Here is a 16,143-nt window from a genome sequence, read left to right on the forward strand (position 1 = left end):
GGAACACACCTTTGTGATTTAGACAACTGATAGGTAATTAGATGGCAAGGGTCACTTGATGAAATGCCAGCTTGGAAAGGCTAGGACAAATATAAAGTTACACCTGCTTTGGAAAATTAACCTCTTTGGGTTTTTTTGTTTTGTTTTGTTTTTTATTTTTTTTGGCCGTGCTGCTGTGGGATCCTAGTTCCTAGACCAGAAATTGAACCCCAGGCCACGACGGTGAAAGCACCAAATCCTAACCACTGGACAACCAGGGAATTCCCTAATCTCTCTGTTTTATCAACATGTAAGGCCATCACATACAGGTCAGAGATCAATAAACAAAGCAATAACAGAAAATGTTTGAATACAGTTGTCACCAAACAGCAACATTTTCCTTCATATGAAGTTAAAGTACAAAATGGTTATTCAATTGTGTCCTAATACTGAGGAATCAGGGCAGTCACAGGACACCCATTTCATTTTGAATGCTGAGCAGTCGGTTAGTGAGGAGGCTGGACAATCTTCTACTCACTCGCTGAGGATGAAAGGCCTTCCGTTCAGCAATACTTCTGTACATTCTGAATAGGAAGCTCAGAAGTTCTGTGCAAGTAGTTTGCAACAGGAATATCTTTGTTTCTTACCTCTGTCCCTTGGTACCTTCTACAAGCCAAAAGGATGTTTCTGATCAATATGGTAATTAGATAGTTATTAAAAACAGTAATCATCTAGAAATTATTTGGTGCCATAAACATCCCATACGGAGAAAATATTTGAACATTTAAAAGTTGAACATTGTAATTGGCTTCATATGCAAGAAGCCAAAGGGGATATAAAGAATTTTTAAGTTCCTAAGAAAGCACTCATATTAAGAGCAAGTTGTCTTCTTGATCAGGTTGGGAGTTAGTGCCACACAGCCATTAGATTCCCCTTGTGGCCAGTAGCAATGAACCAATTTCTATTAATGAAGAGCTCATGTTTATGGCTAATATAGAAGAAAATGTACTGAAGGGGGGAGCTCAGTCATTCACTGGAGATAGCTTAATTCTGGTAATTTCCAATTTCCAAGCTCGTTTTAATTTGTTATCAAAGTAATCACTCATTCCGCCTGGAGTCAGAAATAGCTTTTTGTCGTCTGTAGGCTGAAAGATTATTCAGATGGAACCCAATTTTTCAAAGCTCACCTGCTCAGCATCTGTGATATGCTTATAAGTTCCAAGAGATGCGGTTTGCAACATCAGAGCCAGGCTGAAAAGAACTGAGTCTGTTTTACTGCAGCTTTCTGAGCCAGGGAGTATATTTTATCACTCCTAACACTGACTGAAACTGAAACTCACATACAAAAAGCAAACCATGATGGGGAACACAGATGCGAGAATGGAATATACACTGGACTTCATCTTCTGTGCCAACATGATCCTACAAACTTCCTTGTCCACCTTACCACAGGGAAAGTTTATCTGGATTTTGCTTCAAGCATGAGACTACTCTGTGGGATTGCCCTTGGTTTTTCTGGCCTTGCTTGATTGACTTAGCCACATTTATACAGCTTGGTAAGGTTACTGTGAGGATTAGAACCTTGATTTATAAACAGGGTTTCCTTTATGTCTGGAGAAAAATGACAGTTGAGACAGTGATGGAGGGGTGAGAGGAGACAAGGAACAGTAGGTTATCAGGGCTGTGGTGGGAATTAAAGAGGAAGAGGGAAATGAGGGAGAGGACATACTTGTCTCAAAGACTTTCCTTCTCAAGTTTGTCATCTTTGTTGATCTTGTGGAAGTGTCAGTTTTTAAAAGCAAAGTAGAGGAGGAGGATGGTTAAAATAGATAAAGCTGATTGTCACTAAAACCACAACTTCAGGGCATGTGCTCTGAATATACACAGAAACACAAACAATCCCAAACCACAGTTCCCTCATTGTCACTGAGTAGCTTCCAAGGATGATAATGAAGAATTGTCTCCTCTTTATTGCTTTGGCTGATGCTTGAGTCTGTGGCGCCAAGAATCTGGATCTCCCAGAGCCAGGCAGTGGAAAAACAGTACATTAGAATTAAATAATAGGATCTCTGGTGCCTGGATTGCAACGGAGGAAGGGTTAATGGAGCTGGGGCTTTGTACAGCAGGAGCCTCCATCTATAATCTCTTGTTTTTCTAGGCTGGGAGGAGAGAAAGGAGCCTTGGGGGAGAAGAACATAGAGTGCCCTAATCTTATGATAAAAATAATATAATTCCTCTACCTGCTATCTCTCCCTACCAGGTTTCTGCTCCCTTTGCAGAACACTAGTAATGCCCATAATAGTTGGTAAAAATAAAAATTTCTGTTCCATTAAACATACTAAAAATATGTTGCATTGAATACAGTTGGTTTGGGAAAACTGTTTTTATCCCTCCTAACAAATCACCCATAGTAACTGCAGCTGCCACAAGTGGCTGTGCAGGGGGCTGGGGCTCGCTCTGCACACGGTCAAGTTGACCATGCACAGGCAGTGTCCTGTGTAAGCCGTGAGGCTCTCACACCAGACTGACCCCACACCAGTTCTAAGGTACAGAATATGGTCAACCTGCTCTGAGAACGTAGGTGTGTTTACACTCTGGAGATAAACGTGGTCTGCTTTTGTTTGCATTCTGAGAAGCTTGAACCACAGTGGAGTGTCTTAAGCCAGAGTAGGACTCTCACAGCACAGACTCTGAGGCATCAAGGTCAGTCTGTGCTGGCTTCTAATCCATGTGCAAGAGAATTGGCTGTGCTAATTCACTTGAGTGTAGCAGGTGATGTGGGAACCTTTGTCTACCAACCATTTAAGGAATATTTCTTGTCTATCCACCACATGCAAAGGTCTGTCCTGGGGATGCTGCTTTGTTACTAAGCATCTTCCAAGCGCCAGAACTTGCCCATGTGACCTCCTTCATGAGGTAATTATTATCTTTTCCTCCATTTTTACAGCAAGGAATCTGAGTCAGAAAAGATACTTGGCTAGAGCCATGTCTTTTAATAAATGATGTCTTTCTCATTGAATTTCTCACCCCACCCCCAGAAATGGCCCTTCAGTCATCATGGCAGTTCCACTTAACATATTCTTCTGCCTCTTTGCTTTGGGCCTGTGTACAATGTACTTTCTTTCCTCAGGACTCCTTTCTGCATGTTTCCTCTTCCCCTTGCCTTGACTGCGAGTCATTCTTCAAGAAACTGAGAAACTAGTAAGAAAACTTATTTCATTCAAGCTATTGCAGTAGGGAGGACACTCCAGACCTGAAGATCAATGTGTCTCAGCAGAGTCTTTTTCTTAGATTTTTTGAGAAAAGAGTGGACAAATTACAGGTGGGGTAATTTTACAGTTGGGATTGTTTTTGAAAGTCCCAGTCAACTGAACAGGAAATATATCTAGCTAATTTCGGGAGGACAAGTTCTAATTTCAGTTACTAATTCATGAACAAAGGAATGGGAGTTGGAGGGTCTGTGTCTGGCTTTTCAGCAGGTTCAGGTAAAAGAGGCAAGGTCTGAGAGTGGCTTTGTCACAGGTAAAGAAGTGACTCATGTGCAGGTCTTACGGGAAGTTGTGGAAAAGAGTGAACTGGCCCGTCTTATCTAAGCCAGGGAAGCACTGTTCTCTGTGGTAAGCCACTTCCCAGGACACAAAAGGGTAGGGGGTATTTCTTAACCATTGCTGTTTTCATGACACATTGTCACATTTCAGGAATTGTCACCCCAAGCCCCAGTCTGGATTAGGGGCTTCCTCTCTTTATTCCTAGAGGACTCCGGACCACTGTCTATCATCTCACTCATCATACTGTATTTTCTTATGTGTTTACTTGACTGACTTTCCAGTTAACTATCATCCTGAAGACAATGATTGTCTGGTATCCACACCTGACACCAGCTCAGAGCTTGGCCTACAGGAGGCGCTCACTTCAACATAAAATGGGGAGATACCGACTGGGCATAGGAGCTGTGTTCCAAAGTAAGGGGAAAGTTGGAACAAAGACACAGTGAATAAACCTGACTGGCTCAGAAGTGTCTGGTAAAAGATGAGCCCTGGACTCCATAGAGCCCACAGTTTCTATGAGGGACTCTTCAATCCGTTCCTAAACTGGGCAGATGATGCCCTTCAACACACTTTGCAGTTTTTCCTGAAGCTCAGTCTTAAGTGATCCTGGGCTGTCACTTTCACCCTTTCCCCTGTGGCTGATTTTTCTGTGGTTCTGATGACACTGCTCTCAGAAAGTTTTTCCTGGCAGTTCAGCAAAGGGAAACGGAGAGTATTGTATTCCATCAGTATCACATGAGTCCCTTTTCTTCTCACTGCTTCTGCCTTACAAATATTTATAGATATCATTATGCCTCCCTTAGCTATCATTTATCCAAGCGGTAACAGCACTAGTCTTTCCATCTTGCCTCATAAATCAACCCCTCCAGCCCCTGTAATCATCTCCCTGCTCTTCTCTGAACTCTCCAGTGTCTGTTGATATCTTAATAAGGTACCCAAACTGAAGGCTCCTCTCCACCCGGGTACCAAAGCAATTACCTGACTATCAGGGGTATGGCATATGCTAAAAAGACGCCTTGGCCTTGTGGATGTCATTGTGGAGCTAAGCTCATATCTCATGTGTGGCCATTTCTCCCCTCCACAATGTTTTCTGTACGATTGCTGCCTGTGTGCCCCTTCTCTCCCTACGTTCTTTCTAGACTATCAGGCTTAGGCAGGCTTTGCTCTCAGCCTCTCCCACTCTGCTTCAGGACTCTCTCTTCCAAATTTTATCTTTGCATTCTCTGGGCTTTTATGACAGCCTCTGAGGTCTTCATTATGGTGTTCTAGCTCAACCCCAGGCTTTCCGTCTCCCTGTCTCCTACCAAAGCATATCGACTGGGCTTTAATTTTGGGCAGACCTATGTTCAAATACCAGGTCTAACACACTGGCTCAGTGGGTGACTTTTGGCAAGTTGTTTAACTTCTCTGACCCTTAGTTATCTTGTCTGTGAAACAGGGATACAAATTATATCCAACTCATGGACTGTTGTGAGAATTAAAGGAAAAACATATATTAATAATATTCAGTTAATAGAAGTTGCTGTTAATGTCCTCTCTCTCCTTTTATCCTCCTTCTTTTCCAGGTCCTCTTGTTTTTCTTGCTTATTTCCATCTCAGGAGGGGATTTAGACCAGTGACATAAATCAAAGGGGAAGAAACATATTTGCCTCAATTACTTAGACATTTTAGGAAAAAGATGCCTTTAAAGGAGTTTTTCATCCATTCTTCCTTTCTTTGAGCATGTAGAGGTGCTCTGTGATGATGTAGAGTTGCAAGAAGAAATGCTGATTTTATTTATTATTTCCTTATTTTCATGATTCTTGCTCAAAGTAATCAGGAAGAGGGTGACAGAAAACAGAATACATGTGCTCAATGAGGAACTAAGTGACATTCCTTCTGAAGTAGCCATGACACTGTCTAGGGCAATTAAGTAAGAAATAGAATATATTTGATGGTATTAAAGAACATTCAGCTACATGAATTAAGGAAGGTTTTGTGAGAGGTATATCTATAGGTATATCGGAATCTAATTAGGAAAACAGAGCCACCACAAGGTTGTTCAAATGTAGAAATTTATTTTGGGCAACTAGTTAAAAAGATCTTGAAAAAACCCTAAAGCCAGATATTAGCTACTGTAGGAACATGCTATTACTCCACGACTGGAGCGACCAAAAGGAATGGTGGTATTAATAGAGCCTAAGGGCCAAAATTGCTTGGAAGGAATTGAAACTTTGAGATATTCAACCAAAAAGAAGGAGGCAGCACTGTTTAAGATGCTTGGCATGGGGAGTGAGAAAGCATGCCCAAGGCCTCTCCCATTTTACTACTCTCCAATTTCCCACCACTGGCTGAACTTAACCAGAAACTTGTTGACAAAAACTGTGATTCAGATCCTATGATACAAAGCAGAGAAGGGTAAGGGCAGGGAATGGATCTGAGAGCGAACAGCTGAGTTGATAGCTCAGCAAGAATCATTAACACAATATCTATAATGGAAGTTGGTACAATGGCTAAAAAGTTTAGAGGCCTAGACTAATGACTAAAGGTATCTCCATCTCCATCTCTACCCCCTATCTACATCTGTCTCACAGATTAAAAGAAATGTGCTCTCCCTTAAGAAAAAACAAGTCCTGCTTATTAGTCAGGGTCCAGTTAGGAGACAGAAACCATATAAATCCTTTTGAACAGAGTAACTTTTTCCAGTTTTATTGAGATATAATTGACATATAGCATTGTATAAATTTAAGGTGTATGACATGATGATTTAATGTATGTATATATTGCTGAATGATTATCACAAGTTTAGTTAAAATCCATCAACTCACATAGTTACAATTCTTTTCCCTGTGATGAGAACTTTTAGAATCTACTTTCTTAACAACTTTCAAATGTACAATACAGTATTATTAAAGGGTAAACTTAGTGTGAATAATTGATACTAAATTAACTACTAAAAGGGATAAACAAGGGCTCTAGGGGGTAACAGAGGTAGCAATATAGAAAACAACTACACCCTAAGGTTGAAAAGAAAAATAAACAAGAAGGAACTCAGAAACTTAGACAAGGGCGCTTGAAGCTAAGATCCAGTCCCGCAATGCCCAGTTGAAAGTAGCAGATGTCATGTGCAATGCCCAACTCTAGTATCATTACGTAGGACAAAAAAGGTGTGTTTGAGACAAGAAGTAATAAATTAATAACTGGCACACCTGCCAAACTTAGTGATCTGGATTTTCATTGACTGAGTTCATGACTTTCCATTTTGCCATTTAGGCCAGAATGCTAGGAGTAAAATTCAGGACAAACTCAAATCCATGTATTTGATTAAGGTTGAAACTACAGGCAGCCCCAAGAGTGGCTTTGGATATTCTATATGAATCTTGAAAGCCTCCACCAGGTATGATTCACTACACTAAAAGGCTGCTAAATATGGGGCCTATCTTGATTGAATCAGCAAGAGGACATTCCTTTGTCTGTGGGCAGATTGCTCTAGTAGAAATGTAGGAAGTTGTTTCCTTCTCCTCTTTGTTTATCTAAGTCAGATCCTTACTTTAAGTTTCAGTTGAAGTCCTATCCCCCTCCCTAATCTGACACCATCTTTTCATCAACACAACTCTTTTTTATGGTATTTTTTTCTTTTTTTTTTTTTTTGGTACCATTAATTTTGGAAAGCAAGCAAACAAACAAACAAAAGCTAGTCCTGTGTGTGTGTGTGTGTGTGTGTGTGTGTGTGTGTGTGTGTGTGTGTGTGTTGTTTGGTTATGGTGGTGAGGTGAGCCTCATTTATAAACAAAATGAGAGCAGAGTTGGTGATGGGGACTGTAGGAACTAAACAGATAGGGCTGGAGATCAGGAAACCAACAGGAAGCAGACAGGAGAGTGTGAGGCAAAAACTGAGCATTAGAGAAATATTCTTGTCCCCTATTCTGTCCCCAAATCCTTTGCATATTGAACTCAAGAGTGTACATAGTGCCCCCCTTTGATTAGCAGTAACCTCCATTCAGGGAATTCTCTTTATTCCCAGCATCCCATGAAAACGCTAGTTCTCTCTGTTTGTCCTTGCTGAACGAGCATGAGAGATGGAAGATCAGGGCATCTCTTCGCCATCTTTTCAGAGTTGCATTGTTCCCGGCATAATACAATCTCTTTCTTTGTCTTTTGTCCGTTCCAGTTCTTTATTTTGAGAGTGGAAGCTGCCTGCGCTTAGTTGGACAGATTGTCCCTGACTAATAAATCTCAGCATCAGGACCTGCTTCTTTGTACTCACACAGAATTTTAGTCTTTATTTTTCTGAGACTGCTTATGACAAAATGTACTTTCTCCAGTGACGTTCATTATCTTTCCTATTTTGGTCTTTGCTCAGGAATATTCTTTGGAAGGGCAGATAGCAGTGATTGCCCCAGGCACTGTGTTACAGCACCCAGCACTGCTGTAACTTAGGGACATTGTGTGTTTAAAAATGAAATAAAGGAAAGCAAAGAACTCAGTTTATACACTCCTGCTTTTCCCTGGCTCTCCAATCCCCGTTGTAAAATGAATTGAAATGCCCTTTCCCCCTTTTCCTCACTTCTTACCTCCCCAGATATTTTCAGAGTTACTATTATGTGACATTTATCCAGGAAGCAAAGGTAACAAACTCAACCTTAAGCCTTGGGGAAACAGCGACTGTTACTTATTGAATACCTACTATTTGCCAGGAACTTTTTACATGTTGACTCCATTTTCATAAAAACTGGGCCAAATAGGAATTATCTCCATTCTGCAGAAGAAGCTCAGAAAGTAAAATGATTGGCCTGATCACAAAAACTGTAAGTGGATAAGCACATGGTCACTGTAGGAGGATAAGGGCTGGAGGGAACAGCATATTGCGAGAACACCCAGGAAGCAGATGGGCTCTGCATTCCTGAGTCCTTTCACCTTCATGGCTCTTCTTGGTGATCTTTTTTTTTTTTCCTTTGGGGAAAAGATTGGGAATAGGGTCATCTAATGGGAACTATATAGATTGTTACAAACAGGTGCAGAGTTATCATCTGAAGAGAGGATAGGTCCTTTCCCTGCATTTCCAGAGGCCAGACAGAACCAAAGAATGCCTGTCAGAGGAAGATTGATATTGATATAGAATCAGCAAGCTCATTTGATAATTAGATCTGCTCTAAAATGGAATTGGCATGTAAGGATCACTCAGCTCCCTGCCACTAGGAGTGCTAAATGGAGCCCAGACCTCTATGCCCCTTCCAGCTCTAAGACTGTGATAAGTAATTTTGTATTCTCTCTGCAGCTCCACAATTCAGCTTTCAATGAGTGGCAATCACTCCTTTTAGTCATCATTTATTTCTTTTAGCTTATGGTTGAAACTGAGAGAGTGGAAACTCTAGGAGCCTCAATTCCTAGACAGATTTTGTATAACATGGTTTAAGAAAATCAATACACTAACGTGTGTTCTCAGTAGAGCAAATGCACAAGGAAAGCACCACCAACCCAGCGTTTGTTAAATGAGTTGGTAGTGTGTTTCTGGTAGTGTTTGTGTCAGTAGATAAGGAAATTATACAGGGTAAGACATTTCAAACACTGCAAGTGGGCTAACACCTGAGGCTGCATCTAAGTAATATCAGCTATTAAAGAAAAATGAAAGTAGTTTGTCAGGCAATCCCAAGCATCTTGAAATTTGGTATTAATTTTTTTTTTAAAAATCAGTATTTTATTCTGTTGTCTCAACTTGAATTTAGGTTTCAATTAGTTTACAAACACTGAATTATTATAGGCAATCTAGAACTTAATTCCAAAAGATTTGGCCACAAGGAAACAAAATCCTGAAGGAAGATTCTAAAGTGACATTTTTTTCTTATCATTGCTGAGGCAAAATTCTTTTTATTAATACTATTGGCTTTTGGTTATTTCTGAAATAAATTTAACCAACTTAGACTTAAAAGATTAAAAAAATGTGGTCATTTATTGCTTAAATTAATGCACCACTCTTCCCAGATTCCTTTCAACTCCATTTTCTGGGGAGTAGTCAAGGGTTTATTCAAAATCATGCAATGCCTAAAATAATCATTATTCCCTCTATTTTAGGTGGTATTATATCCAGGGCCTGCTCACTTACAGGCATGTCTGTCAAAAGGACCATTTTTCAGGCTCACAGTTCCCAAGACTCTGTCACTTTCTTACTTACAGAGGCCCAAAATGGAAACTATTTTTCTTTTCATTATGAGCTGTCACTTTTTCATCTTGGCACTGCAGTGATAGACTTTCATTCGTCTTCTATATTACCTTTCCTGAAACCTCTGACACAGACTGACACAATGCAAAATGCAGGAGATCTTGGGCATACGTTGGCAATTTTGAGGGAAGGCAGCAGCTTGTCTCTCTCCGTTATTTTAAATATATATTGAAAACGCTGAGATCCCCGATGTGGTAGACTGGAAATGCTAATGTGCCATGCTGTTTTTACCTATCCTTATAATGTCTGCTCCCTGGCCCCAAATCAAAGTGAAGAGCTGGCAGAGGGAGGAAGAGTTGTCAATGCTTTACCAGAGTGGAAGGCAAGAGTAGAAAGTTTGCTCTAAATCCATGAGGACATGAGACAGAAGAGGGAACAAGGGTTATATTTTCTCAGTTCCTTCTGAGGTTACTGAAGAGACCACTGATTATGTGTGTATTGGGCTACTCCAAAGAAAAAATAAGTCCCTAGGCAAGTCCATTCTTTCTCACAACCCCAGACACTGAACAGGAAGGCAGTGACATCTCACTGTCCAACATCAGGGCCCAGCTGCACTTCTGGGTCTCTGTTCTCAATGGGATGGTTCCAGAAGTATTCCTCATAGCATGGGAGACCCAAGGCAGAGAGGGATGGAAAGAATAAGAGAAAGACAGATCCTGCTTATTCCTACTGCCCTCAAACCATGCTGAATTTTGATTCTGTATCTTATTCAGAAATATAAATATCCAACATATCAACAAATCCTTGTCACGCTTGGATTCTGGAGGGTGTCAAATGAAAAACATCTCACATTCTTGATATTCACACGTCTAAGGGGACATGGGGCTGGCTGTAAGTAAAATTGTGAAAAAGACAAAGTTTCGTATTCCTGTTACACTTCCAGTTGAGCCTAAATATTTACTGGATCAAAATGTTCATTGCTGAGCACATTTCTGTAGCGAAACAAGCTGGATAGGGACCCCTTGTCCATTGTCTCGGGAATGAGACAACGTCATCACAACCCAGTACTGGTGAAGTGGGTCTTATACCTGCTCTTTAATCCTACACTTTGTTTGGCCAAGACCCAGTTACATAAAACCTCATCTGGGAGTCTCACTTTACTTTCTCACTCAGATGTTTTGTCCTGTAAGTAGATTACAAACTATTTTTAATTAGGGGTTGGGTCTTATTTAACATTATATCCCCAGTGCTTGACACACTTCTTGCTTAATAAATGTCGGCTGATTGAATGAGTGAATAGTAAAAGATTCTGACCACATTCATTGCTCATTTATGTCCAATTCTGACCTCAGCTATGAGCCATTAGAGGTGTCTTCTTTTCACCAGGTGAGTACTTTAAAACTTGGGCATGCCCCTTTCAGTTCTCCACAGCCCTCTTCCTGTGTTTAGTATTGGTATTATGTGTCTGACTCAACTGAGCTTGGAGTTTGGGATTCTTCCATTCCATCTTGGACTAACATTCTAACACCCCATCTTTCATAGTGTTTTTTTTTTTTAATTAATTTTTATTGGAGTATAGTTGCTTTATAATGCCGTGTTAGTTTCTACTGTATAGCAAAGTGAATCAGCTATACGCATACATATATCTCCTCTTTTTTGATTTCCTTCCCATTTAGGTCACCACAGAGCATCAGCTATCTATTTTATACATAATATCAATAGTGTATATATGTCAATCCCAATCTCCCAATTCATCCCCCCACCCTTTTACCCCCTTGGTGTCCATACGTTTGTTCTCTATGTCTGTGTTTCTATTTCTGCTTTGCAAATAAGATCATCTGTACCATTTTTCTAGATTCCACATATATGCATTAATAAACAATATTGTTTTTCTCTTTCTGACTTACTTCACTCTGTATGACAGTCTCTAGGCCCATCCACATCTCTACAAATGACCCAATTTTCTTCCTTTTTATGGCTGAGCAATATTCCGTTGTATTTATGTACCACATCTTTTTTTATCCATTCCTCTGTTGATGGACATTTAAGTTGCTTCCATGTCCTGGCTGTTGTACATAGAGCTGCAATGAACATTGTGGTACATGACTCTTTTTGAATTATGGTTTTATCACAGTATATGCCCAGAAATAGGATTGCTGGGTCATATGGTAGTTCTATTTTTAGTTCTCCATAGTGGCTGTGTCAATTTGCATTCCCACCAACCATGCAGGAGGGTTCCCTTTTCCCTACACCCTCTCCAGCATTTATTGTTTGTAGATTTTTTAATGATGGCCATTCTGACCGTGTGAGGTGATACCTCATTGTAGTTTTTATTTGCATTTCTCTAGTAATTAGTGATGTTGAGCATATTTTCATGTTTGTTGGCCAGTTTCATAGTGATTTTTGATCTCTCCTCATTACTTTTAGTTTGGATACATTTGTTCTGAACCTGACAAAGACCAGTGACATTCTCCCACTAACATGAGGTCAGAGTCAATGTAGGCCTGCCCTAAGTTAGCTGCCTCAACCTCACCTAGAGAACCTACCCCGCTCTGTGCCTGAATGGGCAACCATCCTCTGTGTGTTTCTAAACCCAATTCTTAGGGTTAAATCTTGGTGCATTATGAATGTGAAGATAGGAGAGATAATTAGAAGGGGAAGGAAAAATTGAGGAAAGCTGTTTTACCTGGAAAACTAAAGAACTGAAAATCTATTTTAACAGGTAAGAGAACTTAATAAGATGGCTAAATACCAAATACTATATAAGAACTAAAAATTTTCATATATTTGATCAAGTATACATAACACCATCAAGTTAGAATATATAGTAGAAGAAAAAATGTATGACAGTAATTTTTAAAACAACTTTATTGAGGTATAAAGGCATACAATAAACTGCACATATTTAAAGTGTATATAATTTGGTATGTTTGACATATATGTACATGCACAATCAAGACAATGAACATATCTATCACTCCCAAAGGTTTTACCATGAAAATATTTATATAGTCAACATACTATAAAAAAAAAATGGAATTCTACGTAAACACATAAGATATTCATAAGGAAAAAGATAATCAAAATTCAATTTATATGATAGATGACAATGTGTATTATTTAATATATAAAGAGTTTCCACAGATCAATAAGAAGAAAAACAAGTAATCCAATAGAAAACATGGGAAAAGAGACCAATATACATGTTATAAAGAAAGAAATAGCTTTTTAACAAATATGGTCATCCTCACTGAAATAAAGGAAGTACAAAGTAAAGCTATAATACTTCTCATTTTCCATCTAATAGATAAAAAACTAAAAAGATAATCCAGCATATTAACTATTGTGAAGGAAAAGCACCCCCATTCCATTATGGTTAGAATTAGGGCCTTTATGGAAGATATTTTGGGAGTAACATTTAATAAAAAAGTCACATTCCATTTAAGCCAGAATGGAATTTCTTGGTGTTATACACAGATATACTAGCACATGTGCTAAATGATATACAAGCAAGGATATTTTTGCAACATTGTTGCAACATTGTTCTAATTACAAAATATTAAAATTTAATGCTCATTGGACTGTTTACATAAATGATGGTTCATCAGACATGTAATTCCATGCAGCTATTAACATAGACTCATATATGTACATGGTACAGGGTTCAAAAAGTATGCAAGAATATACAGTATAAAAGAAATCTCTTTCCTTTCTACCCAAATCACAGTTGCAACTATTGCAATTGATTATATCAATTACTAAAAAATATATATGTATAATGGAATATTATGAAACTCTTTAAAGGAATGATGTAGTTCTACATAAATTATAAGAACAAATTTCAACGTAAAAAGGTAGTGAAAAATCAAGGTACAGAACATTGTAAACGGTATGCTATCATATCTATAAATGAATAGAAAATTTCTACACATGATGCTAGTAAGTCTAATCACACCCCAAGTTCACATAGGTACACATTGTCGAGACCACAGTTAGATTTCATCACCAATCAGAACCACTCTTCTTTATAGATCATACCCATGTAATGGTCTCTCGGTCTCTTCCTTGTTAAACTCTTCATTTAAATAAAACCTGTTCTTCATTGGCATGACTTCAACTTCCTCAATCCAACTCTATTTTTATGGCATATGACCCTCCAGCCTGGATGCTTGAACTTAGTTATAGTGACATTGCATTTCAATTAACGTCTTTCTGATCCATTGGCATTTGATCTTGAGTATCAGAATCACTTGGAGGGCTTGTTGAACCACAGATTGCTGGCATCATCCCTAGAGTTTCTGATTCAGTATAAATATCTGGTTGAGGCCTATGTGAATTTGTTAACAAGTTTCAGATGAAGCTAATGCAATTGGTTTGAAGATCATATTTTGGCAACCACTGGTCTTGAGCATTGAATAATGATAGAACCCATCTCATACCCAGTCTCAGTTTAAATTTGTGCTCTACATATGTAACTTTCTTTGTACCTTCAACCCACTAGAAGCCTCTTTATGACTATTGGCTTCATCCATATGGGAAAAATTGACATTTGGTAAAATTGCATGTCATGTAGAGCAGGCCTCTTTTCAAGGGGAAAGGAATAAATTCCCTTTGGGGCAATGTCTAAAATGCCCAAAGTCAGCATAGTATTAAATTTCCCAGATTCATCTCTTTGCTTAATGTTAGGGATGTACATTTGTGACATTTATCCTTCCTTTACAATTGAAAGAGACATTGGCAATTATCTAAGAAGCAGCCCACATTGGGTGGATATTTGGCAGCTCTGCTTTTTTCTGGGCAAGAAGGGGTCATTAGCATAGATGTGAATAAGGGAGAACTATGCCTTTATACATCTAAACCGAAAGCCTTTTTCTCCTCTGCTGTCCTTTTTGCTCCTTATAACAGCACAGTTCAGGACGTGCCAGCAGCAGAGCAAAGGCTGCAGATACAGAATCTGGCTTACCACAATTCAAAAAAAATGGCTTATGGACCAGAGGCAATGGAAGAATCTTCATGAGATTCCTTCTTTTGTGCCCCATCCTATTATTAATAACAGGTTTATTTTCAATCTGTCTTGCCCTGCCCCACACTGTTCTAGGGAGAGGATGAGCCAAAAACAAAACCTAATGAGAGGTTGAAAAATAGAGAGATGGTGATAGGAGTGATAGAGTTGAAGCTGGTGTGTTGGCCATGGAAGTGTGCTGTTCAGATCTCACATTAACATGGGGCTCACCGTTCAGGGGCAAGGAGGGCAGTTATCAGCTGTCATTCAGCTGCAGGACCTTCAGGCCCTGCTTCAGCTTTTGAACCAGGCCACACTCTTCCTGACTGGTATCAGGAAGGACTGAGTCCAGCAGGGATCCCAGAGCCTCACTATTTTTTCCCAATGAAGGACTTCTCTAATGGGCCATCATTTTTGCTCTGAGCTTCCCATAGGGATAGTTGAGGATTTGTCAGATCTTTATCATGATCTGAGGCTCTCCCTGCCCAATCCTACTTTCTTTACTCTTTTCCTTCAATGGTGTCAGTTCTGCACAGAGTCTAAGGCTTCCCCTGCCTCATCATCTTCTCTCCTCACATTTTTATCTTTCAAGGGAGTTAGTTTCTCAATATAATCATTTGTACTCCTAATTCCATCTAAGTATCCACTTCTCAGAAGACTCCATTGATACATCTGGAAATTAGGAACATATGATTGTTCAAAGGAAGGAGATGTGGTTTCCCAATAATAGCTGAGAAATGACAGAAAAGTGTGACATAAACCAGAGGGAAATTTCAAAGTACAGATGACAGTAACATTGACTACAACAGTTTCCTCTTCAAAGGCTGCCAGTGGCTCACCATCGTCCACAGGATAGATACAAGCCCTGTTAAGTCTTCTTTATTATCTCTTTCCATTTTTCTTTCTAAAATTTCTCTTCCACTTTCCTATATACAAACGAGCTGCACTACTGACTTTACTATGTAGGCACAGACACAGAATTTTAGAATGGGAGAGATATAGTTCATATTGTGTCTTTCCTCATTTTATAGGTGAGAAAATGGATTTATAGAAAGCCAACTGGCCAAACTTTCCACCCTCTCAACACACACACACAAACACACACTCACATGCACACATACACACACTGTATTTTTAAGAATCTAAGACAGTGCCGTCCAACGGAAACTTCTATGATGATGGATCTGTTCTACATCTGCTCAGTCCAGTATGGTCACCACTAGTCACATGTGGCTATCGAGTAGTCGAAATGTGGTGAGTGAATTAGCCATGTTTGACTAGTGTCTATGATACTGAACAGAGCAGATCTAAGATTCTGCGTATCTTCTTTCATCTATGTTGCCTATTCTGATTCTTTTTTCTCTTTCTAAATTCAACACCTTACAAAACTGTTCTTCTTAAGTCTAAGTAATTTTTCCTTAATGGGCCCTCCCTTGACTATTTTAGCTTACTGAGAAATTGATGTCCTATTTACT

General features: G+C 39.3%; 1 protein-coding gene across 1 annotated transcript in view; it reads left to right on the plus strand.

Annotated features, from left to right (window-relative positions):
- Positions 1 to 14,683, plus strand: part of LOC136132547 (uncharacterized) — a 172,847-nt gene extending 158,164 nt beyond the window's left edge. The window contains 1 exon segment of the mRNA XM_065889451.1: positions 14,572 to 14,683. Coding sequence (XP_065745523.1) covers positions 14,572 to 14,683 — 112 coding nt within the window.
- Positions 14,684 to 16,143: the final 1,460 nt, after the last annotated feature.

The sequence above is a fragment of the Phocoena phocoena genome, chromosome 13 (genome assembly GCF_963924675.1).
Source record: "Phocoena phocoena chromosome 13, mPhoPho1.1, whole genome shotgun sequence".
Taxonomy (NCBI): Eukaryota; Metazoa; Chordata; class Mammalia; order Artiodactyla; family Phocoenidae; genus Phocoena; species Phocoena phocoena.